This window comes from Schistocerca americana, chromosome 1, assembly GCF_021461395.2.
Source record: "Schistocerca americana isolate TAMUIC-IGC-003095 chromosome 1, iqSchAmer2.1, whole genome shotgun sequence".
NCBI classification, from domain to species: domain Eukaryota; kingdom Metazoa; phylum Arthropoda; class Insecta; order Orthoptera; family Acrididae; genus Schistocerca; species Schistocerca americana.
This window is the reverse complement of record NC_060119.1, coordinates 1,247,930,651-1,247,947,419: the sequence shown is the minus strand read 5'-3', so window position 1 is coordinate 1,247,947,419 and position 16,769 is coordinate 1,247,930,651. Positions and strand designations below refer to the sequence as shown.

The 16,769-nt window shown below is 43.0% G+C and overlaps 1 protein-coding gene across 1 annotated transcript in view; it reads right to left on the bottom strand.

The window, feature by feature from the left end:
* The window catches only part of LOC124598566 (Down syndrome cell adhesion molecule-like protein Dscam2), a 366,134-nt gene that overhangs the window by 250,938 nt on the left and 98,427 nt on the right, over window positions 1–16,769 (bottom strand). The window contains exon 4 of the mRNA XM_047136009.1: window positions 1,924–2,044. Coding sequence (XP_046991965.1) covers window positions 1,924–2,044 — 121 coding nt within the window. The remainder of the gene's footprint in view (window positions 1–1,923; window positions 2,045–16,769) is intronic.

The window sequence follows — 16,769 nt, the reverse complement described above, 5'->3', positions numbered from 1 at the left end:
AAGTGCTCAGGAAAAGCCAGGTGTGAAATAAATAGGAAGTGCAGGGAAGATTAAGCGATATTGCTTGGTGAAAAAGTGTGAAGAAAAAATGAAGAAGAAATGGTCTTATTGAAAACAGATTCAACACACAGGCGGGTTTAAATAACGTTTGATGAAATTACAAGCAAGGGCGACACAATTATGAGTGCAAAAGGAATTTCACTGTTAAACTCAGAGGATAGAGCGAATAGATGGAGCAATACACTTAAGGCCTCTACAAGTAACTGTCTGATGACGTGACTGAACAAGAAATGGGAGTCCATGTGGAAGACATACGGGCCAGTGGAGCCATAGTATAACAGAATTTTGGAAGACTTTCGATCAAATAAAAAGGAAGGCGCAAGTAACTTTCTTTCGAAAGTTCTAAAATCGTTGAAGCATATGCTAAAGAAACAACTACTCACGTCGTTTTGTAGCATGTGAGAGTCCAAACATAAGAACACACTTTCGGAAAAATATCATCCCGAAGATCGCAAGGGCAGAACTGCCGTACAGTTAGCTTAACAACTCACGCATCAAAGTTGCTGACAAGAATCATATAAAGAAGAATGGAAAAGAAAACTGAAGACATGTTGGACGACGATCACCTTGATCTCAGGAAAGGTAAAAGCACGACAGAGGCATTTCAGACGTTGTGCTGAATAATGGATACAAGATTTAATGAAAATCAAGGCACTTCATTGGATTTATCGGCCTACAAAAAGTGTTCGAACATGTAAAATGGTGCAAGATATTCAAATATCAGAAAAGTAGGAGTAAGCGGAAGGGAAAACGGGGAAATACAATATGTTGAAAACCCAAGGGGGGCTAATAAGAATGGAGACCAAGAAGGAAGTGCTTAGATTAAATGACCAGAAGACAAGGATGCTGTCTTTCGTGCGTACTGCTCAATCTGTTCATCGAAGAAACTATGAGGGAAATAAAACAAAGCTTTACGAGTGATATTAAAATTTAGGGTGAAATGATATCGATTACGAGATTCGCTGATATAACTTCCCTTAGTGAAAGTGAAGAAGAATTACAGGACATGGCAGGGATAAACAGTCTGGAGTAACGACCGCAGACTGATGGTAAAGCGAAGAATGACGAAAATAATGAGGAGCATCAGAATTGTGATCAGCTATAAACTTGTCATAATCCGAGGCTACAAGGTAGATGAAGTGAAGGAATCTTGCTGCTTGGAAGGAAGATAATACGTGACAGACGAAGCAAGGAGAACGTAAAAAAAGCAGACAAGAACAGGTAAAGAGAGATTTTCTGGCCAAAGGAGTTCTTCTAGTATGACATAGCCTTAATTTGAGGAAGAAGTTTCCGAGAATGTACGTTCAGAGCACAGCGTTGGATCGTTGTGAGTGACGGTTGGAAAAGCTGGAGCAGAAGAGACTCGAAGAATGGTAAGTAAGGTGGAGATTGTGATATACCTATGCAACAAGTAACTGAGGATGTGGGTGCAAGTGCTAACTTGAGATGAGTAGGTTGGGCCAGGAGAAGATGTCGCACTACTTCAAACCAGCCAGAAGATTGATGTCCATATAAAAAAAAAGTGAAATCTCTTCTGGAATTATGATTCCGTACAGAAATACTAGGACTCGTCGTTGAAAGTTCCACATCACGAAGACGGCCAGCGATCGCCGTGTAGTCATCTGTAGGCCAACTGTGTAAATTTTCTTTGGTTGTCTTGTGTCTGAAGAGAGGACAGGGGAATTGAATGCAATATTAGCGGAACTGGGAAACGGCCTGGTATCATTCTGAGACGGTAGTTTAGTGGGCTGATGTTCACTCAGTTACTGCAGATCCGATACCAGTCTGGTTCAGCTTTCTGTCTCGCAGTCTGCCTACCTTTCGGCGATATCACGTACAAATGATGTCTGGGAGTGTACTCACGAGAAGGTGGGCGGTGGGTGCCCCTGCGCGGCACAACCCAGCGTCACGTGCTGTCCCTGCTCCACTGTCAGTGACGTCATCGAGCGCTGCGTCAGCCGTGGCGGCATCCCGCCTGTCGCCTCTGTAAACAAAAGCGAAACGACATCTGCCGTGAACACCAGACACAATTCGTGCATCGGGAGACGCCGGTTGCTATAAAACCTAGAGCGCCTCTCGGTGTTGAAAAAACAAAAATAGCTCCCAAATTAGCTCCCATGTCCTTAAAATATCAATTCACAAAATGGCCCAAGTCCCTCCACAAGTAGTAATTACGAAAAATAAATAAAAAAACAAATAGAGGTAAATATCTAGTATAGAAAGCAAAAGAAGAGGAAAATTTAATTATAAATTTTAGAAACATGGGAAGGCGGAAAAACAGTAGAAAATATTAAAATATTAGTTATTCCAATACGTAAGAAAATCAATATTATAGTCATAGAACGTAGGTGTTGGACACCAAAGAAAGTGTTGATTAAAGTATAAATAGCCATACGTTGTAATTACGATACTCCAGTCTCTAGTCTGTTCTAGTTCGGAAGTTCTTTAGGACGTACAGCTTTAGAGAACAACAATTGGGACTTTATTAAACGGGTATCAAGAATAGATGGCGACGAGATTGTTTTTGTGGATTGTCAATTCAAGACTTTAATTTGGACATTTATCAGGTTAGATAAACGGGAAGGTGAATAGTAATCTCTTTGGCTTTAATGTCAATTCGCGTGAGTATTTAAACGCTTTACTGAATTGAGAATTTTAACCGGATTCGGACATTGAATTGTGATAGTGGGAAACTTTAACTTCACGCGACTAGTGATCATAGTTAATGACAGTTTGCCGTTATTAAATAGAAATAATTTATTTTACCGAAAGTCACAGGATATTATCTAACATCTATGATGCTAGCGGGAATCCTACTTAGACATCTAATTAAAGAACTTCTTTGAATGAGATCGTATGAGTGAACCTACACTCCTGGAAATGGAAAAAAGAACACATCGACACCGGTGTGTCAGACCCACCATACTTGCTCCGGACACTGCGAGAGGGCTGTACAAGCAATGATCACACGCACGGCACAGCGGACACACCAGGAACCGCGGTGTTGGCCGTCGAATGGCGCTAGCTGCGCAGCATTTGTGCACCGCCGCCGTCAGTGTCAGCCAGTTTGCCGTGGCATACGGAGCTCCATCGCAGTCTTTAACACTGGTAGCATGCCGCGACAGCGTGGACGTGAACCGTATGTGCAGTTGACGGACTTTGAGCGAAGGCGTATAGTGGGCATACGGGAGGCCGGGTGGACGTACCGCCGAATTGGTCAACACGTGGGGCGTGAGGTCTCCACAGTACATCGATGTTGTCGCCAGTGGTCGGCGGAAGGTGCACGTGCCCGTCGACCTGGGACCGGACCGCAGCGACGCACGGATGCACGCCAAGACCGTAGGATCCTACGCAGTGCCGTAGGGGACCGCACCGCCACTTCCCAGCAAATTAGGGACACTGTTGCTCCTGGGGTATCGGCGAGGACCATTCGCAACCGTCTCCATGAAGCTGGGCTACGGTCCCGCACACCGTTAGGCCGTCTTCCGCTCACGCCCCAACATCGTGCAGCCCGCCTCCAGTGGTGTCGCGACAGGCGTGAATGGAGGGACGAATGGAGACGTGTCGTCTTCAGCGATGAGAGTCGCTTCTGCCTTGGTGCCAATGATGGTCGTATGCGTGTTTGGCGCCGTGCAGGTGAGCGCCACAATCAGGACTGCATACGACCGAGGCACACAGGGCCAACACCCGGCATCATGGTGTGGGGAGCGATCTCCTACACTGGCCGTACACCACTGGTGACACTGAATAGTGCACGGTACATCCAAACCGTCATCGAACCCATCGTTCAACCATTCCTAGACCGGCAAGGGAACTTGCTGTTCCAACAGGACAATGCACGTCCGCATGTATCCCGTGCCACCCAACGTGCTCTAGAAGGTGTAAGTCAACTACCCTGGCCAGCAAGATCTCCGGATCTGTCCCCCATTGAGCGTGTTTGGGACTGGATGAAGCGTCGTCTCACGCGGTCTGCACGTCCAGCACGAACGCTGGTCCAACTGAGGCGCCAGGTGGAAATGGCATGGCAAGCCGTTCCACAGGACTACATCCAGCATCTCTACGATCGTCTCCATGGGAGAATAGCAGCCTGCATTGCTGCGAAATGTGGATATACACTGTACTAGTGCCGACATTGTGCATGCTCTGTTGCCTGTGTCTATGTGCCTGTGGTTCTGTCAGTGTGATCATGTGATGTATCTGACCCCAGGAATGTGTCAATAAAGTTTCCCCTTCCTGGGACAATGAATTCACGGTGTTCTTATTTCAATTTCCAGGAGTGTATTTATTAATAATTCTTGTCAATAAACTGACGTTGTTAATTTGAAACATAATACAAGTCTTGAACATTAATTTAACTTAGATTAACAAACGTTAAGCTTACGTGATCTATGCCAAGAACAAACTAGCGTTTCGTATCTAAAACAATTGAACGAAAGGTTAAAGTATCGTCATCTGTAAACATTGGTATTAAAGCTACTAAAGATTTTTTCTCTCAGAGTTTGGAGGACTATACGTGTAGTGATCCACGTTTAACATTGGGTTTTAAAAGTAATCAAACTAATACTTTGCAGGGACAATATTAAATAAAAGTAAAACCCTTCAACGACAGTCAATGTGTAAAAAATGAAATCAAACTTTCACCTATTAGACGAAAAAGCGGAAACAAAAAAAGAGCTGCTACATTGCCTTTGAGGAAAAAAGAGAAATTTGAAGTCGGTGTCCAACGTGAAATTTTCTAAGTATTTAGGTATAAGGGGTCCATTGTATCCAGAGGCAGAGTAATAATGTAATTGTGACTTAGTCAGATTATGACCAAATTTGCTTGTATGACAGCAGAACGTAGAATGACAAGAACGTAGACAGCAGCCCAAAAGCCTGGAATATGCGATCGCCAAAAAGCTCAAGAAAAGAAAAACATATAGTAATGCAAATATCTTACAGACGAAAACTGTGCACTCTTGTGGAACTGCCGTCACTGCGGGAAGACCTCAGTATAACGTCATTGTGCCGCTTTTTCCACTCACGAGATTGGAAACTGGCCAACTCAGCATCAATACGTATCCACACTGCAGTACATCACTGGTACTGTACAACTGATAGTGCCGGAAAACCAGCCCCGAGTCAGAGCGGAGCAGTACTGAATGCAAGGTTCAGGGCGACGAGTAAAGTGGGACTTAATGTTTTAAAATGCAACTAACAGGAGCGATTGGAACAAGATTGGAGACAAAACATAACGACATACTTTCGGCATTTGCCGTCTTGTGTAGATATTTTCAGTGCAGCACAGATACTAAGATAAACACGATTAGAAATCAAAAGAAATGCAATTACTCCGTAACGAACCAACCGGAACTCGTTGGATGTTCTTAAAAACTCAAAAAATATCCCACTCTCATCGGTGGAGTTCAGGTACATGCTGTATGGTACGATGGTTAGTTTACAAATGATAGCCACAAAATGCATATCTTCACTGTCGCAAGTGATATTTCTTAGTCAGATTGAATATAACAATTGATGAAGCATTATGTGACCATAGTTGGAGATTTCTGACTCCTGGATCCACATTTTTTGATATGCTCACTGAAGACCAAAGTTACGATGCACAGAGCCGCCTAAGAAATCGTTTAAATCACTAATCTGATACACAATTTAATTCAAAACAAAGTGGAACTAGACGAGCAAGATTTTGTGTTTCGTTAGAATAACACGGATTTATGTGATGTAAAATTATCCAGTATTTATTGGATATGTTGCTGGCATCTACATACTAGACCTTCAGAAGTAGGGGTCCAGATTGCTGTACACACCGGCACCTCTAATATCCAGTAGCACGTCCTCTTGCACTGATGCATACCTGTATTCGTCGTGGCTTACTATCCACAAGTTCATCAAGACACTGTTGGTCCAGATTGTCCCACTCCTCAACGGCGATTCAGCGTAGATACCTCGGAGTGGTTGTTGGGTCACGTCGTCTGTTAACAGTCCTTTTCAATCCATCCCAGGCATGTTCGATAGGGTTCATGTCTGGAGAACATGCTGACCACTCTAGTCGAGCGATGTCGTTATCCTTAAGGAAGTCGTTCACAAGATGTGCACGATGGCAGCGCGAATTGAAGTCCATGAAGACGAATGCCTCGCCAATATGCTGCCGATATGGTTGCACTATCGGTCGTTCCGCGACCACCAGCGGCGTATGTCGCCCCCAGATATTGCCATCTCAAAACAGCAGGGGACCTCCACCTTTCTGCGCTCGCTGTACAGTGTGTCTTACACGTTCAGCCCGACCGGGGTGCCTCCAAACACTTCTCCGACGATTCTCTGGTTGAAGGCATATGCGACACTCATCGGTGAAGAGAACGTGATGCCAATCCTGAGCCGTCCATTCGGCATGTTTTTGGGCCCATCTGTACCGCGCAGCATGGTGTCGTAGTTGCAAAGATGGACCTCGACATGGACGTTAGGAGTGAAGTTGCGCATCTTGCAGCCTGTTACGCACAGTTGGAGTCGTAACACGACGTTCTGTGGCTTGACGGAAAGCATTATTCAACATTGTGGCGCTGCCGTCCAGGGTTCCTCCGAGCCATAATCCGTACGTAGCGGTCATCCACTGCAGTAGTAGCCCTTGGGCGGCCTGAGCTAGGCATGTCATCGGCAGTTCCTGTCTCTCTGTATGTTCTCCATGTCCGAACAACATCGCTTTGGCTCACTCCAAGACGCCTGGACACTTCCCTTGTTGAGAGCCCTTCCTGGAACCAAGTAACGGTGCAGACGCCATCGAACCGCGGTATTGACCGCCTAGGCATGGTTGAACTACAGACAACACGAGCCGTTTACCTCCTTCCTAGTGGAATGAGCGGAACTGATCGGCTGTAGGACCCCTCCGTCTAATAGGCACTTCTTATGCATGGTTGTTTACATCTTTGAGCGGGTTTAGTGACATCTCTGAGCAGTCAAAGGGGCTGTGTCTGTGATACAATGTCCACAGTCAACGTCTATCTTCAGGAGTTCTGGGAACCAGGGTGATGTAAAACATTTTTTGATGTATGTAGAACGTTACAGATTTAACATAGTCAGTCAGCTATTAAACGTATAACCTGTCTACGTCTTTTCAAATGGTTCAAATGGCTCTGAGCACTATGCGACTCAACTGCTGAGGTCATCAGTCGCCTAGAACTTAGAACTAATTAAACCTAACTAACCTAAGGACAGCACACAACACCCAGCCATCACGAGGCAGAGAAAATCCCTGACCCCGCCGGGAATCGAACCCGGGAACCCGGGCGTGGGAAGCGGGAACGCTACCGCACGACCACGAGATGCGGGCTGTCTACGTCTTTAAACAGTATAGTTTATGACGTATAAATTTCCCACACTGCATATATCGAGTGTTGCGGAATTATAGGACATAGTGGTTTATGACAGACTTTACACTTAATTTCACATCTATTCGAAAAATTTTCTCGCTAAGGACTCAGCACAAAATAATAAAAGGAAGAAAATGTTATTGTTTACATTTTGGTTGTTCATACAGTAAAACTGCCGTATCAGTTATGACACTTAAAGTACTTCTTTAAGTATTTCTTAACTGGTAACTCTATTCGCACCACACTTTATAGAAAGTATCCACATACACCGCAGAGTGTGCCTGTTCATTTATATCGCTGTACCATACATACTCCTAGTCCACGAGATATGATGTGGTAAAGACTGAGATGCAACAGAAACTAATTTTTCTTAAAACGGAGCTCAAATTATCCAGACTATACTCATCCAGTGTTTGGTAATGAGACCATTTAGCGACTTTCAGTGAGTTTTTGTTTCGAGTTTTTCAGTAGTCTCTGGCTGAAAAATCCGAAACTGCGAGCGGCGTTCAATGAATAATGCAACACATTTTCTTCTCTGCCAGTTTCGGTTTTCCCGCTTCAGCCCCTGTAGTTTTATGAAGTTACAATAGGTGTCGCCGCTATACGCAGTCTTCAAAATGGAGTCTCGAACTGAAGGTCGTTCCAAGCAGGGAGCTCTCATTGAACTTCTCGTGGCGAGCAACAAGGACGTCGCAGATATTCATAGGGGCTTGCGGAATGTCTTCGGAGACCTGGCAGTGAACAAAAGCACGGTGAGTCGTTCGACGATGCTCTCTCATCATCGCAACAATGTCACCCAAAGCTGTCCGACGTGCCACATTCCGGTCGACTGGACACAGCTGAGAGTACTGCGATGTGTTCGTCGCCGCAAAAATGCAAACAAACTTCTCCTTCCCCACAACAACGGAAGGCCTCTCATAAGTTTGCCCACCTTACAGGAGCCCACAAAACTTCACTGAACGGTTCTTCCTCAGCCATCCTCCGGCCCGTATCAAGCACCTTCCGCATTCCATCTGTTAGTCTTAATGAAGGATACACTCCTCGAGAAGCAGTACGTGACTGATGGGGAGGCTATCGATGCACCAAGATGTTAGCTCAGACGTCGACCAGTAGAGTGGCAGCATGCGGGCATAGAGGCCCTTCCAGTAAGGCAGCCTAAGACCGTCGTAGTGAACGGAGACTACGTCGAAAAATACAGTTTTGTAACCATAATAGTGGGGAATATAATGGTCTACTGTAATGCTGAATAAAACTAACATGATATCAGGAAAAAAGTGTTGCATTACATGTTTGACGCTCCTCCTAATAGAAACCGATACAATTAGCGATATGTCTCTTCAAGCATGAAGATTTTACATGCTTAACATCAGACATTGAACACATTAACTCATTTGTAATCACGCTGTTCAAACCGTTTCGTACACGGGTGTTCGGTTATTTAATGAACCGGTTGTGGTGGGGTTTAGGATAAAAAGAAACTAGCTGCAGGTGTACAGCGGTGGCGCTTGTTTTGAATAAAGCTTTCAAAATGACTCCCATTTTTAGAACAGCTGTTCTGATGTGTTGTGTTCTGCCAACTCGTGTAATACAGGGTGCCTAGGAAACTTGCTTTCTCGGATCGCTAACAACAATTCAAGCAAATTGTATTAATAGACTTTTATTACAGTAAGACAAATGACAACACTTTCAGAAATTTACAATGGGATGTCGCAAGCAAAGGGTGACACGAAATATAAGCAGTCTCTTCAGTATATACAATTCATAACACAAGCGAAACAATTTAGTTTCTAAGTCAGTGCTGTACCGCTCGTAGACTGCCTAGACTTCATCTGGGCCTCGGCGATGTCTTCTCTTCGTGCAGCGGCAGCTCCTGTCTCCGTGTCGCCCTAGAGAGGAGTCCGTGAGCGTACTATTTTCTGACGTCGTCTCGCAGCCCTCTCTGCTGTAATGTTCCTGGCCGACGTACCGGCGCTTAACCTTACGCCGGAACATGATGGATAGTCACAGTCACTCACAGTGTAATGTCAGACCCAGATGTTCCACAACTTCTATATTTCCCCCGATTTGACTCAATATGATGTAGAGTTCTGGAACGAGTTCCGTTAAGAAAAGTTGAAATCTTAATCTCTGTCGTTGGTTATTCCTTCACTGAAAAATGCATTACAGGTAACTTTACCATGTACAAAGATACTGAAGAGAACAGTTAGTTGTACAGTCCTTGCCGGATGTTATCTTGTTCTAGTATTAGCAAGTTTTTCTTTTTCCATTATCGTACTGAGCGAGGGAGAAGTGACTATCTACTATATGCGTCTGTTCGCGCTGTAGTCTTTCTCACACGACTACTACACCAGATACGAGATGGTGGCAGCAGAATCTTCGAGCAATTTTCTCAAATAACGATTCTATAAATTCACTCAACGGGCTTTTGCGAGAAGAGCATCTTCTACTTCAAAAGATTTCCGTATAATTTCCTTGAACATCTGTTTCAGTTTCCTGTAGGATACACCGATCAGTTATTATCTAAGTGTGAAGGCATCCAAACATTTGATCAGTATTCTAGGATATATTATGCGATGTCTTTATGGATGTGATGAACTTTCCCAGAACTGTTCCAACAAATCGAAGTCTTCATGCTATGTATTTCATGAATGTAGCCAACATTTCCAGAACTCTTCCAACAAATCTGTGTCTTCCATTCATACTCCATACTTCTTATTTTAGATTTTCGGCCGCGCGGGATTAGCCGAGCGGTCTAGGGCTCTGCAGTCATGGACTGTGCGGCTGGTCCCGGTGGAGGTTCGAGTCCTCCCTTGGGCATGGGTGTGTGTGTTTGTCCTTAGGATAATTTAGGTTAAGTAGTGTGTAAGGTTAGGGACTGATGACCTTAGCAGTTAATTCCCATACGATTTCACACACATTTGAACATTTAGATTTTCGTTCTGAAACTAATCTGCATTTGTAACAGTTTAAGCTCTGAAGTAAAAACCTGAGAGCACTACCGACTCGTCACCGAATAAACTGCTTCACGTGTTAGGCAAAATGCCGTTAATAACTTGCCCAATGCTCACAACGAAAACACCAAACCCTTGTGTATTGCTGATTGTAAAGGAAGTAACGGCTATGATTGCAGATACTTCTACTGATGACAGAGAATGGTGTACTGCACAGCATTACAGCAGTATTTACATCATTTTCAGGCTAATAATTGTAGCCTTTGCAAGTGGTATGTTTTTAGATTGGTTAGTACCTCCAAGTACACGTGGGAAGAGCAAACCATTAAAGCTTATTTTCCCGTGCACAGGAGGTCAGGAGTTGGAAGTGTAAGCGCGTGGGGGGTAGCCTATACTGACACGCATAACCGACTTATTGGTGCAGTGAAACTGTGGAGAAAACATCAGGTCGTAAAGCTAACCGTTCCACACAGAGAAAAAACTACCAACATACTAATACTACCTGTAATATGCTAGATATAAAAATATTCGCACTCATACCCGTTACAACCTGTATTCTTTCAATAAAGGTTGCCTGATCATGGAAGGACTTGAATATAGTAGGGTTCATAAATAGAAGTTGATATCACAATTATCAAACATTTATTAAAAACGAATATAGGATCTTGTTGGAATGTAAGACACGAAAAAAATACAGAAAACTAACATGAAATACTGAAATTAATTATGCAGAACTTTGATTGACATCGTTAGGAAGACTGAAAGAAGATGAAAATTAGAATTCATCTGTACAACTTTCATTTACAAATAACAAGAGAAATAACGCAATCCAGGATGCATCCAGGATGCATAAACGATCATATAAATGCGAGATGCTCAGAGGATGGCCCCAAAAATGTGAAACAAACACCTCATGCTATAGTAAAAGTGACACTTACACCTTCACACTGCAGAGACAAAGCTGGAAGACTGCCAGGAAGCGAATGATCAGAAAACAAAGTTCTCTGTTCTAAACCCAAGCTCCGTTTGAGCGGTGACATCATGTATGTAGCCAATGTGACGAACGAGGAAGTGGCTCGAAGCATGGACATGAAATGGAACGCTGCAAAAATATTCCGGACATGGCGTACAAATACACATAAACAATTTACAAGGTTGGTATCGAGTTTGAACGGATTTTTACTTTTGCTTGATGTAGCAAACACAGTGTCCAGTAGGGGAATCAATGTACAGGATTGTCATGAACAGAAATACTGTTGAGATTGTGCGAAATTTCTTATATTTCGCGGGAGTGGAAAGGCGGAATTCTAATCGGCATACATGCTGAATAAATATTTGCTAAATCTCAAGGGCGATGTACTTGAGGACAATATTATGGAAAATGAAGAGGATGTAGATGAAGATGAAATGGGAGATATGATACTGCGTGAAGAGTTTGACAGAGCACTGAGAGACCTGAGTCGAAACAAGGCCCCAGGAGTAGACAACATTCCATTAGAACTACTGACAGCCTTGGGAGAGCCAGTCCTGACAAAACTCTACCATCTGGTGAGCAAGATATATGAGACAGGCGAAATACCATCAGACTTGAAGAAGAATATTATAATTCCAATATTATAATTACAATCCCAAAGAAAGCAGGTGTTGACAGATGTGAAAATTACCGAACTATCAGTTTAATAAGTCACGGCTGCAAAATACTAACACGAATTCTTTACAGACGAATGGAAAAACTAGTAGAAGCCGACCTCGGGGAAGATCAGTTTGGCTTCCGTAGAAATATAGGAACACGTGAGGCAATATTGACCCTACGACTTATCTTAGAAGCTAGATTAAGGAAAGGCAAACCTACATTTCTAGCATTTGTAGACTTAGAGAAAGCTTTTGACAATGTTGACTGGAATACTCTCTTTCAAATTCTAAAGGTGGCAGGGGTAAAATACAGGGATCGAAAGGCTATTTACAACTTGTACAGAAACCAGATGGCAGTTATAAGAGTCGAAGGACATGAATGGGAAGCAGTGGTTGGGAAGGGAGTGAGACAGTGTTGTAGCTTGTCCCCGATGTTATTCAATCTGTATATTGAGCAAGCAGTGAAGGAAACAAAAGAAAAATTCGGAGTAGGTATTAAAATCCATGGAGAAGAAATAAAAACATTGAGGTTCCCCGATGACATTGTAATTCTGTCAGAGACAGCAAAGGACTTGGAAGAGCAGTTGAACGGAATGGACAGTGTCTTGAAAGGAGGATATAAGATGAACATCAACAAAAGTAAAACGAGGATAATGGAATGTAGTCGAATAAAGTCGGGTGATGCTGAAGGAATTAGATTAGGAAATGAGACACTTAAAGTAGTAAAGGAGTTTTGCTATTTGGGGAGCAAAATAACTGATGATGGTCGAAGTAGAGAGTATATAAAATGTAGACTGGCAATGGCAAGGAAAGCGTTTCTGAAGAAGAGAAATTTGTTAACGTCGAGTATAGATTTAAATGTCAGGAAGTCATTTCTGAAAGTATTTGTATGGAGTGTAGCCATGTATGGAAGTGAAACATGGACGATAAATAGTTTGGACAAGAAGAGAATAGAAGCTTTTGAAATGTGGTGCTACAGAAGAATGCTGAAGATTAGATGGGTAGATCACATAACTAATGAGGAGGTATTGAATAGGATTGGGGAGAAGAGAAATTTGTGGCACAACTTGAATAGTAGAAGGGATCGGTTGGTAGGACATGTTCTGAGGTATCAAGGGATCACCAATTTAGTATTGGAGGGCAGCGTGGAGGGTAAAAATCGTAGAGGGAGACCAAGAGATGAATACACTAAGCAGATTCAGAAGGATTTAGGTTGCAGTAGTTACTGGGAGATGAAGCAGCTTGCACAGGATAGAGTAGCATGGAGAGCTGCATCAAACCAGTCTCAGGACTGAAGACCACAACAACAACAACAACAAATCTCAAATGGGCTTTTTGGCGCCATGGTACCATTGCTACGGCATGTGGGGGGTTAACTCCTGGAGGCCACAGAATACGTTAAGGAGGCTCCTGGAACCACCCCACAATTTCAACCAATTTGAGGTAAGCTTTCCTGCTGCATTTCCACATTAGACATGGAATGTCCCGGAATCTGCCTCCTAGCACGAAAGCCTTTCAGTCACATCCCAACAGTTTGCTTGTTTTGTACATAATAAAGTGAAAATGAACTGATACAGATTCCTGTAGTCGCCACTTAGTATTATCCCCAAGTAATTAAAGATGTAACTTACCGATGTGTTCACCAGTGATCCTGTAATCGGACAATATCTTGGTTAAAGGCAACAAATTTCAGCCATCCACATTTAACGATAGTTATCAGTTTTCAAATTTTACTTTCAAAACAAAATCCTTGAGTGTTGTCTCAATTTAATTCTCACACCATTACGAAGATAAGGTGAAACAGATATTAGTTTCAGTGGCGTAGAGAAACAGCTGAAGTCGCAAAGAATGAACAAAGCTCCATGACCCGAAGGACTCTTTAAAGATTTTCTACACCGAATTTGAAGGTAAATTAGACCATCTTTTAACCATGGAATATCGTAGTGCCTCGAACAGAAAACCGTGCCCACTGGCTAGAAGAAAGCAAAGGTCATACCCGTCTACAAGAAAGGTAGCATTAATGATGAACAAAACTAGAGTACAATAATTTTGACATTAATTCATTGTAAAATCTAAGAATATACTCTGAGATCAGATATAATGATGTATATCGAACAGAATTATTTCCTGCCATCATTAATTCCGAAAACATCGATCATGTAAAGTCAAATACCGATTTTCTCACTTGACATCCTGAAAGCCATGGTTCAAGGCAGTCAGTTAGATGTATTATTGTTTGACTTCCAAAACGCACTCGACACAGTATCCGACGCAAGTTATCATGCAAATTTTGTGACTGTATTGATTATTTTTTGGTATGAAGGTGGCAGCATGTTATGTTGGATTGAGAATCATCGACAAAAGTAGGTTTAGCTTTACGTCTGTCCGAGGGAAGTTTGTTGGGACCCTTGCTGTTCATATTGTATATTTATGACCTTGCAGACAATGTTAACAAATAACATCAGAAATTCTGCAGATGATATGGTTATCTATAACGAAGTAATGTCTGCAAAAAAGGTACAAAATTATTCAATCATATCATAGAGAGTTTTCTTTGCATGAAAGATTAGTAGCTTGCTTCAAATGTTCATAAATATAAAACTGTGCTTTTTACAAAACGAATAAACGTTGTATCCTACATTGGTCACAAAATGATTCTTTCAACCTGTATAAGTAGCTTGGTCTAACAGTTTTGTAGTGCTTTGAAATGGAATGGCCACATAGGCTCAGTCGTACGTGAGGCATTTGACACACATTGATAGAATACTAGGAAAATGCAGTTAGTCTATAAAGGTGATTGTTTAGAAGAAACTTGTACAATAAAAAAACATCGTAGAACATTATTGAAATGTGTAAAACTCGTACCAAATAGGCCTAACAGGACATATTTAACGTGCACAAAAAAAGGATAAGACAAATGGTGAAACGTTTGTTGTACCCGTGGGGGAGCGTAACATAGATTATCTTAAAGATGAACTCGTAGACTCTTGAAGATAGACACAAACTATCGCATGTAATCCCACTTTCAAAGATTCAGGAACCAGTTGTAAGTGATTAATCTAGGAATATACTACAAGTGCCTATATATCACCCCCGTGGGGATCGCGACGAAAAAAATTAGACTAATTGCAGCACGCACAGAGGATTTTAAGCAATTATTTTTCCCGAGCTCCATGAGTGAATGGTACTCGAAGAAGCCCTAATAACAATGGGAAATACACTCTGCCATGCACTTTCCTATGGTTTACAATATATGTATGTGAAAGCAGTCGTAGATACTCGAAGCTGAAATTCTGTACAAGGCATTTTGGATTTCCTAACGATTCTACAAAGAAGTTCTGCAGACAGAAGAATCGTCAGCGAACAATGAGGTTGCACTGCTGGCCCCATCTGATAAATCGATTGCCTATATGAACGCCATCAGAGGTTCATTTACGCTTCGCTGGGGTTTATTCGGTGATACTGTATTTCCTGAAGGATATTCGTCGTCTAGTGCACCGCACTGGGCTCTACTAAAATAAAAAATTCGTGGAGACTTTTGCATATTTGTAAAGATACATCATATGATGGTACTTTGGTTACTAGGTGACATCGTGGTTCTCTATTAAATGCTTTTCAGAAAACTGGAAAGGTGGAGTCTACGTCTGCACCAGCGTCTATTGTTTGCAGACTGACATGCAGGAATAAAGCACAGTGCGCCTTCCCGTTGTTAGATGCTGCTGTTGTCGAGGGGGGGGGGGGGGGGACTTCTCTATAAGAAACGTCTAAGTTTTGTATCGCGATGGAACAGGTTTTATCCATGGAGCCATCTTCGACCGCCTGATACTCTTGTGAAAAGTCAAACGACATTCATCATCACCAGCAGTGCCGGAAACACTGCGCTTTAAAGCTTCCCTCACCTCCGCTCCCTTTTCAGCCTTTATGAAATACCTGCCGAGTGACTGGAAATGGATATGAATTGGCGAGAGAGATGGCATCGTTATCCCTCACCCCTCCGCCCTTCCCAAAAAAAAAAAAAAAAAAAGCGAGGGCTCCTGTTTGATGTTTTTGCTTTCTCGTTCCTGCCGGCCGCGAGGGAGCAGCGAATGCGTCCAGCATCCCTGTGGCGCCACAGAGAGAGAGAGATATACCTCTGTGTCGGTGCCGGCACACCTCACTGGCGCCATAAATCACGCTGTGTGACGGTCACTGAGGGCGCGCCGAACCCAATGGTGGTGCGGTCGTGGCGGAAGCGCGTGCTGTGCCGTGCTGCGCTCTGCTCCCTGGTGGCAGAGTTTGGAACGAGAGGCGGTGGTGGGGGATTTACGAGTCGAGCTCTCAGAATACACTGAAGGGCTGAGACCAGCGGGTTCTGCAGCAAAATACACTACACGCACACATAAACACACATCCAAACGACTGTCTGCTTCCCTTCAGTGTCAGCAAGAAACTTTTGGACAAAAGATCACGCACGAATATCAAGAACTCAGATGACAATCTAGTACTAAGAAAAGAAGGAAAAAATTTAAAGTTGGAAGGAATATATGACACGAAATTAAGTTCAAGACAACATTGTGGAAATGGAAGAACAAGTGTATGGAACTGAGATAGGAGGTATTATACTGGGAGAAGATTTTGACAGAGCACTGAAACTCGAAACAAGAGGACTTGAGTAGACGACTATCCCTCAAAGTTATTGAGGTCACTGGAAGAACCAGTCGTGACAAAACTGTTTCACTTATTCCATCTATTCGATAGCCTGTCAGACCAATTTAAAAGAAAA